General features: G+C 38.6%; 2 protein-coding genes and 1 long non-coding RNA gene across 12 annotated transcripts in view; 2 read left to right on the forward strand and 1 right to left on the reverse strand.

The window, feature by feature from the left end:
* On the reverse strand, positions 1–4,365 carry LOC104746109. 8 transcript variants are annotated; one of them, XR_002035535.1, is made up of 11 exons: positions 3,694–4,362; positions 3,374–3,442; positions 2,522–3,276; positions 2,276–2,435; positions 1,985–2,059; positions 1,577–1,673; positions 1,381–1,439; positions 1,240–1,290; positions 1,075–1,136; positions 675–976; positions 1–587 (listed from the first exon to the last, which is right to left on the reverse strand). It is a non-coding gene; the product is annotated as an uncharacterized LOC104746109 (long non-coding RNA). The 8 variants fall into 8 exon arrangements; XR_002035539.1 differs by having other exon boundaries at positions 3,222–3,276; positions 3,749–4,352; XR_002035534.1 differs by having other exon boundaries at positions 3,222–3,276; positions 3,694–4,352.
* Positions 5,023–7,337, forward strand: LOC104746110 (leucine-rich repeat receptor-like serine/threonine-protein kinase BAM2). 2 transcript variants are annotated; one of them, XM_019237161.1, is made up of 2 exons: positions 5,023–5,757; positions 6,405–7,337. In XM_019237161.1, exons 1-2 carry the CDS (start codon positions 5,260–5,262, stop codon positions 7,098–7,100), a joined length of 1,194 nt encoding a protein of 397 aa, XP_019092706.1. In that variant the 5' UTR covers positions 5,023–5,259; the 3' UTR covers positions 7,101–7,337. The 2 variants fall into 2 exon arrangements, with proteins under 2 accessions (XP_019092706.1, XP_010465817.1); XM_010467515.2 differs by lacking the exon at positions 5,023–5,757 and having other exon boundaries at positions 5,781–7,337.
* Positions 7,610–8,262, forward strand: part of LOC104746112 (probable metal-nicotianamine transporter YSL5) — a 3,699-nt gene continuing 3,046 nt past the window's right edge. Inside the window, exon 1 of one of the 2 annotated variants that reach the window (XM_010467518.2) lies at positions 7,610–8,257. In XM_010467518.2, the coding sequence (XP_010465820.1) occupies positions 7,831–8,257 (427 nt within the window). In that variant the 5' untranslated portion in view covers positions 7,610–7,830. The remainder of the gene's footprint in view (positions 8,258–8,262) is intronic. The other variant, XM_019237160.1, reaches the window with a different exon arrangement.

The raw sequence follows: 8,262 nt of genomic DNA on the forward strand, positions 1-8,262 counted from the left end.
TGAGCAGTTGAAACAACAGAGGTCTAATATTATTATGTATGTGATTGCAGAAAGGTTCATAAATACAAAAGAGTACAACGGGAGAAAGCTGGGACATAGTGGTGGATGAAGAAACGTCCTATGAGTAAGAGAGAGAGCTTAAATCTAAACATATTATCTAATTTTGTGCTTTATTAATATATCTTTGGATCATGTTTTTGGCGAAGGGCTGAGCCACATTATGGGTGGGCAGATGTCGTAGGTGATTCAACACAGTTGCTCTCGATCCAACCCCGAGAGAGACCTCCAGGTGTCTACATGAACCTCAAGTTTGGATAAACAGTAATTACCCTCCTTTTGTTCTTCTTTCCTTGATCAGTTTATTCCTCCTTGTCATCATCCTCGTCAATCTCATCATCGTGGTCTTCCATATCAAGGTCATCTGCCTCAACAGCTTCACCATTGAACCATGACACAGTGCGAGATGGGATAAACAGTAGATTCATATCTTTTGACTGAGGAATTAAATGAAGAGAACAGAAGATGAAATAAAAAGGTATAAACCCGATATCATAGTTGTGTTCCATTTGGCCTTGGAGTTCATCAGCCTGTGCAAGATTCAATGATCATATTAATGTTTAACACAATCTTATGTACTGAATCAAAAGTTAAAGTGCAACGGGAGATGGACATACCATTTCATCATCAAGATCCTCATCATCGTCAGGAACTTGGGGTGGAGTGAAAAAGTTGAAGAAGCTCTCACAGTCCTCAGTCTTAGTGATCGGCTTAGTGTTTTTGGATCCTTTCTTTGGCTTCTTTTTTAAGAATCTTTTGTGTCAAACACTTTCCAGGATATGTCTTGGTCAAGACAGTGTTCTTGAAGTAAGGGTTCTGATCAAAAGAAAACTCAAGCTTGAAACCTTTTGGTTTTTCAACCCTACTCCCACTTGATATCTTTAAGATACTTGGGAGCCCCTTCATCTCGCTCAGTTATCTAAAACCATGGAAAAAATACACATAAGGAACCTAATAAAATATAGAGAGTCGCCCTTTTATTACCCAAAAAGAATAAGAAATGTTCTAATAACGAACCTCCTGAGCAGTAATTTCATTGTTCTTCAATGCAATAAGCCAGAAATCTGGCACTCCTTTCTCTGAAGAAAGACAATTTTATATCATTTACAAAGGCCATGTGTTCATCATCATCATTAGAACCTAATAAAATATACAAACTTTAGAGTAAATTGATAAAATTACCTTCAGCTGCTTTCTCTTTTCCTTGTTCTGATTTTACATCTTCCCCTGCACCTTCAAATATGAAAATGATAATTAAGGTTTTAAAGACCTATGTTACATAATAAAAGTAGAAATTACAAGATAAATTTGTGAATTCTCTACCCTCTTGGACCTTGGACTTCCGATCTTTGTCACTTCTTTTTCAATGGTGTCATACCATTCTGCATAACAACCAAAATCAAATCAGACCAAGTTGTTGTACCAGTTGATTCTTTCCATCTTAAAAACAATGAAGTAGAGCTGCAAAATTCATGATGAGAATAATGTATTTTGAAGAGTGTGGATTGATGATTCAAACCTGAAGTATATAACAACGGAGAGACCAAAAATCTAACCAAAGTCTGTAGCTTCTGCACACATGCAAAGAATATCACACCACCGAAAAAACTGCATCACTAGAAAACCCAATATAATCTTATGCCATTTACAACTTCGAGAAGGGAAACAAATAAAGTAATATCAAATACAATCAATCGAGCTTTCTTTGCAGGAACACAGTTTTCAATCTAAACTAGATATACAAGAAATAAATACACAGATAAAATGCTGTTGTTCTTGCATACGGTCATTTAAATTGAAAGTAATGATTAGCAGTAGAAAGAACAAAGTCTAATATAATTGTATCAACCATCTAAAAGCAGGGTCTTTTCTAATCTAAGAAACTTAGTTTCCAACTCATGAAAACAACAAATTCAAGAAAACGTACTAGAGGATATGGAGGAGGCTTTAACTCAAAACCCGCTGTGATAACACCGGAACCAGCCACCTTTGTGCTAACCGTCTATGTGCAATTCCAAAAAAAACAAAGACTGTGTGTTATTGAATTCAAGTCCAACACAAAATAAGTTCAAGTTTCATTGAAACATTCATCAAACACTATCTATGCATAGTTCCTTAGTCAAGTTATCACTAAAAAATATTATAGAGTTCCTTGTAGAATTAATAAGCTAATTCGTACTTCAAGGATATATCTACAAGAGAAGTTGAGAAAACCAACCTTTTTGTTTATTTTCCATTGCAGCAGTCGCCGGTTTGGCCTTGTAATTCACCAACACTAAGAGAATTATGAAGCTTGATGAAACGTGTTTTCTCCACTGTTCATAATATATGAGAACCCATATATTCTTCTTTCTTGAATATGCTTGAAATCATAGCTCCTGCAATCAAGTTTTTCAATTCAATACAAGGATATAAGCAATTTGATTAAAAAATCCAATAAACTAAAGAGTATCAATAACGATACCATGTAACACATTAATCAGCCATTGAAAGAAGCACAAATCCCAAGTCAACCAAAACTCACAAATTGCAGACATAACAAAAATTCTAACATGAAAACTCATGCATTTGGCACTGATCTTAAAGAGATCAATGGAAATCCATCTGCATTCATCACAGAAAACGGCAAGTTTTCTCAAATCTTAAAAATGTAATTCTCACAAAAAATGTGATTTGAATCTGAGAAAGTTAGTTCATGTAATCTTTGTGGGTGAAACGCTCCCACGAGCTCTTTGGGAAGACACCGTGAGTTACATAAGCACTCACCTTCGTGGCTCCATGAGCTGCCAATACTTTTTGTGTGACAAAAAAGAAAGTGAAACAGTTAAGACAAATGAAACCGCCAATTCTCTTGACAATTTCAGACTAGATTTGCATAAAACATCATCTGCAGATTAAAGAAATAACAAGTATTCTCGATCAAAACTAGTCTGAACTTGGAATGTTAACACAAGTTAGCATGAAAGACTTAATCAAGTTTGACGTAGAGCCTCTCCTTAGTTTTTATCTTAACACTTGTGTGTTTAAGAAGTCATTGAAGTTTGCTATAGGTAGATGCAAAATGCAGGGAGATTGTTCATGAGGGTTCCAATGGCATTCAATGAGTGTACCCCCAGACTGCACAAGATCATCAACGATAACAACGTGACAACCAGAGGGGTTACCTTCCTTCAGCCTGACTATTCTCTTATCTCCTTCACGAACTTTTATACACACAACCTATTATGATTCAAGATTGAGATCCATTAGATATCGTGAATGTCACAAAGATGTTCAAATGAAGATTAATGAAATATCAGTTTAGATAGCTACACACCGTGGGGTAGTGATCCAAGAGCTTGTGGAAACGCTTCCAGGCTCCATCATCTGGAAATGCAACTATGACCTGCAAACCAAAGGAATCAACTTTAGCTGAAGGAGAATATAAACAGAAAGAAGAGTCACAGGGACACAATCAATAACAATTTTTCCCCTTATAAACTGGATAAAACTAACAAAGATTTCATGAACTAACTTTCTCAAATCTTATAAACGGTAAGTTTTCTCAAAACTACTACTTAGACAGATTCAGAGAAACCCTTTCGAAGAAATATGATATTTTGTCGGAGAATCAATCATGATCTATAGGATGCTTACAAAGATCTGAACAAATCCAAAAACAAATCGAACTTATCATGTTCTCTAAGCATACTCCTCCTGCTCTCTAAGCATACTTCTCCAGCTCTTGCTCCTCCTGCTCAGCGAGAAACCCTGAAAATCGCTACTTTGAAAAGGAATCAGAGTTAACTAAGCCTCGTCGTCAAGCTTCGGTCGCTTCGGCTGATAATAAACAAATACGTTTTTGCAATCGTCTACAGTAACTCGATGATCCAGCGGCTTGACGACTCGATGCCGGACTTATTACATCGACGCCGGACTTAAATCTGGAAAGGAGAAAGCAAAAACAACATAGATCTCGAACGGATCCTCTCGAGAGATCGAGTGGAGGAGAATTCAAACAGGCCACCGCCTATTGGAGAAACCAAATCACTTGCCTGTGAACGGCGGATCGATCCAATGGCCATTGGAACTCCGGAAATAAACAAGAAGATGAACATGCCCATCGAAAACATAATCGCAGGTGAGAGAAACAGAGGAGAGAGCTTCCTTTAGATTAGCATGAAGATCGAAGAAATTTAGCTGATGATTTTTCTTTGTATAATTAAATATGTTTCTCCAAACTATTGTAAGACAAACAACACAATGATTCAAGGGATCAGGTTTATGATCTTTTTATTTTGCCCTTTGTTTTAAAAGAGAATGACATAAAACGTAATAAAACACACAACACAACTCAGAATATAAAAGTAATTTGCAAACTTTTATGTGTTATTCTAGTAAGACAGAAATCTCAACGTCTTAGTCTAGTAATAAACTTATTTTTATGTAATATTCTAGGTAATTTCCCTAAGTAAATAGAAAAAGAGAAAATGGGAAGAGAAGAATATATATGTCAACCTAAGGAAGAGAGAAGAAAACACAATGACTAGTGGCAACTGTTACTTATGCAATGAGGATATAGTTGTCATTATTATAGATAATACAAAGTATATAATAGTTAAATGGTTAGAAAGTTACTCACTTAACTATAGTTTTTTTTTGGGTTATTCTTGCCAATTTCCCAAACCAAAACCCAAAACCAAAACCGAAACCAAAACCAAAACCAAACCTTACTTCTAGTTCTAATATAGTACAACTTAACCATCCATAGCTGTGGAAATTGAATCAAATAAACGAAGACTTTTCCGTATATTTTAATTTCAAGTTTATACACTTATTTACTTCATCAGCTAAGATTATAGGTTTGGCATATCTGTACACAATTTTGTCAAACCGAATAGATCGAACTTGAAGAGAGTAAAAAACCGGAATCTCCCAAATCTTAAATTACCTCCTGAAGAGATTTGAATGCAAAAAAGGGACCACAACCGCCAATGTCACCGACAAGAGTGAAAAAAGAGGCGTAATCATAAATAAACTAACACATTTTCGAACAAGAGTCCATAACGTTAACATATTCACTCACACACACACACATGCTGTGTAGTTCATTATTACTCTTTTCTCTCACGCTCTCTCCTCTTTCTTTAAAAAACCTCTCACCAAACTTATTACTCATTTGACGAAAGAGAACAACACAACTCTCTAAAAAAAAGACACAACATGAGCTACACTCTCTTTCTCCTTCTGCTCACTCTCGTCCACTCCACTTTCTCTTCATTAGCTCCAACGGATCGAGCCGCCTTGGAATCCATCAGAGACTCTTTAACCGACATGCCCGGTTCAGCCTTCTTCTCATCCTGGGACTTCACAGTCCCTGACCCTTGTTCCTCCTTCTCAGGCCTTACCTGCTCTTCTTCTCTTGGCCGTGTCACCGGCTTATCTCTTGGCCCTAATCTCTCCGGTTCTCTCTCCCCTTCCATCTCCAATCTAACCCACTTAACCCAACTCATTCTTTACCCCGGCTCTGTCACCGGTCCTCTCCCTCCTCGGTTCGATTCCCTCCCTCTCCTTCGAGTCATCTCCTTAACAAGAAACCGCTTAACCGGTCCTATACCCGTTTCTTTATCATCTCTCTCAAGCCTCCACACACTTGACCTTAGCTATAACCAACTCTCAGGTTCTCTCCCTCCTTTTCTCACTACTCTCCCTCAACTCAAAGTCCTTGTTTTAGCCNACACACATGCTGTGTAGTTCATTATTACTCTTTTCTCTCACGCTCTCTCCTCTTTCTTTAAAAAACCTCTCACCAAACTTATTACTCATTTGACGAAAGAGAACAACACAACTCTCTAAAAAAAAGACACAACATGAGCTACACTCTCTTTCTCCTTCTGCTCACTCTCGTCCACTCCACTTTCTCTTCATTAGCTCCAACGGATCGAGCCGCCTTGGAATCCATCAGAGACTCTTTAACCGACATGCCCGGTTCAGCCTTCTTCTCATCCTGGGACTTCACAGTCCCTGACCCTTGTTCCTCCTTCTCAGGCCTTACCTGCTCTTCTTCTCTTGGCCGTGTCACCGGCTTATCTCTTGGCCCTAATCTCTCCGGTTCTCTCTCCCCTTCCATCTCCAATCTAACCCACTTAACCCAACTCATTCTTTACCCCGGCTCTGTCACCGGTCCTCTCCCTCCTCGGTTCGATTCCCTCCCTCTCCTTCGAGTCATCTCCTTAACAAGAAACCGCTTAACCGGTCCTATACCCGTTTCTTTATCATCTCTCTCAAGCCTCCACACACTTGACCTTAGCTATAACCAACTCTCAGGTTCTCTCCCTCCTTTTCTCACTACTCTCCCTCAACTCAAAGTCCTTGTTTTAGCCTCAAACCATTTCTCCAACAACCTTAACCCTGTCTCTAGCCCCTTGTTCCATTTAGACCTAAAGCTGAACCAAATCTCCGGCGAACTCCCACCCGCTTTCCCGATCACTCTCCGGTACTTATCTCTCTCCGGAAACTCAATGCAAGGCACAATCAACGCCTTAGAGCCATTAACAGAGCTGATATACATCGACCTCAGCATGAACCAGTTCACCGGCGCAATCCCTAACTCGCTCTTCAGCCCCACAATCTCAACAATGTTCCTACAACGAAACAACTTCACATCCATCGCCACCTCCATAGCGCCGGCATTGTTACCACAGGGCTCCATTGTTGATCTGAGCCATAACTCAATCTCCGGAGACTTACCTCCCGCGCTCGCCGGAGCAGAGGCTCTGTTCTTGAACAATAACCGTCTCACAGGAGACATTCCAGAGGAATACGTCAAGAGCTTAATCAACGGTACAACAAAACAGCTCTTCTTGCAACATAACTACTTCACGAGATTCCCTTGGAACTCTGGTCTCCAACTACCAGACTCTGTTTCTCTCTGTTTGTCCTATAACTGTATGGAGACTGATCCAGTCGTTGGTTTGTCCACGTGTCCGATCGAAGTTGCACCTCTACTCTCAAGACCTGCTTCACAATGTTCAAGGTTCTATAATCACAGCTCCACTGGTTAAAGATCAAGTTTTGTTTTGTTTTGTTTTTTCTTCCAAAGCAAAATGACAAGTTTCTTTTAGAAGCGTTATCTAAAAAAACAAAAGATGACATTTTTAGGAATTGAACCGTTGTTGTGTCTCCTAGTGTTTTCTTAAAAAAATCAAAAGTTGAAAAAAAAAAGGTCTGTAATAGTGTGGTCCTCACGTGTAAATCAGATTGTAGTGTTTATGGGAATATATAATTTATAGATTGGTCCTTTTCTTGTTTTCTCATTTTATTATTGAGAAAGATATGCCATTTCGAGATGAAGGAAATAAATCACACCATTGGTTTTGTATGTCTCCTTATCTTCAATTGTCATTATCCTTTTAAATAAAAAAGGTATAGACTTTTTATTTACTTCTGTGGTCTAGAGAGCACTCAAAAACACTGTTTCTATAAAATGATTGAAGATATTTGTTGTGTGTCCAAGCATGTTGGATAAGAACTTGCAAGAACTTAATGGTGTTTGTGTTGATTTAGTAAACCATTAACAACTTAATTGCCAAATATAAATAGCTGTTTACAGACATACCGACAAGGAATTTTAAGTAAATAAAGTAGAATAAAGCTATCTGATTTGTCAGAATGTTAAAAACGAGTCCAAGTTGACTCCTTAGAGCTTTGATTCTCGTTCCAATAATACTTGCTCCACCATCTCACCCTCTCGTAGATCTAAGAAACAGAGAAAACGAGAAAGAAAGAGGAAGGATGAGAAAAGGAGATCGTCAGATTGTGGAACATGAGTTGCAGGAAACTGGTTTTAGTCCAGAATCAGAGAAAGCCAAGAACAAGTATGTTGAAGAAGAAGACGAAGATGAAGAGGAAGAGGATGAATCTGTGGAGAAGATCTTTGAGAGTAGAGAAGTACCTTCTTGGAAGAAGCAGCTGACCTTGAGGGCTTTTGTAGTGAGCTTTTTCCTAAGCATCTTGTTTAGCTTCATTGTTATGAAGCTTAACCTCACAACGGGAATCATACCTTCGCTCAACGTCTCAGCTGGTCTTCTGGGTTTCTTCTTTGTCAAGACATGGACCAAGATGCTCCATAGGTCTGGGTTCTTGAAACAGCCATTTACTCGCCAGGAGAATACTGTTATTCAGACCTGTGTTGTTGCTTCTTCTGGCATTGCCTTTAGCGGTAAA

This window comes from Camelina sativa, chromosome 15 (assembly GCF_000633955.1).
Source record: "Camelina sativa cultivar DH55 chromosome 15, Cs, whole genome shotgun sequence".
NCBI classification, from domain to species: Eukaryota; Viridiplantae; Streptophyta; class Magnoliopsida; order Brassicales; family Brassicaceae; genus Camelina; species Camelina sativa.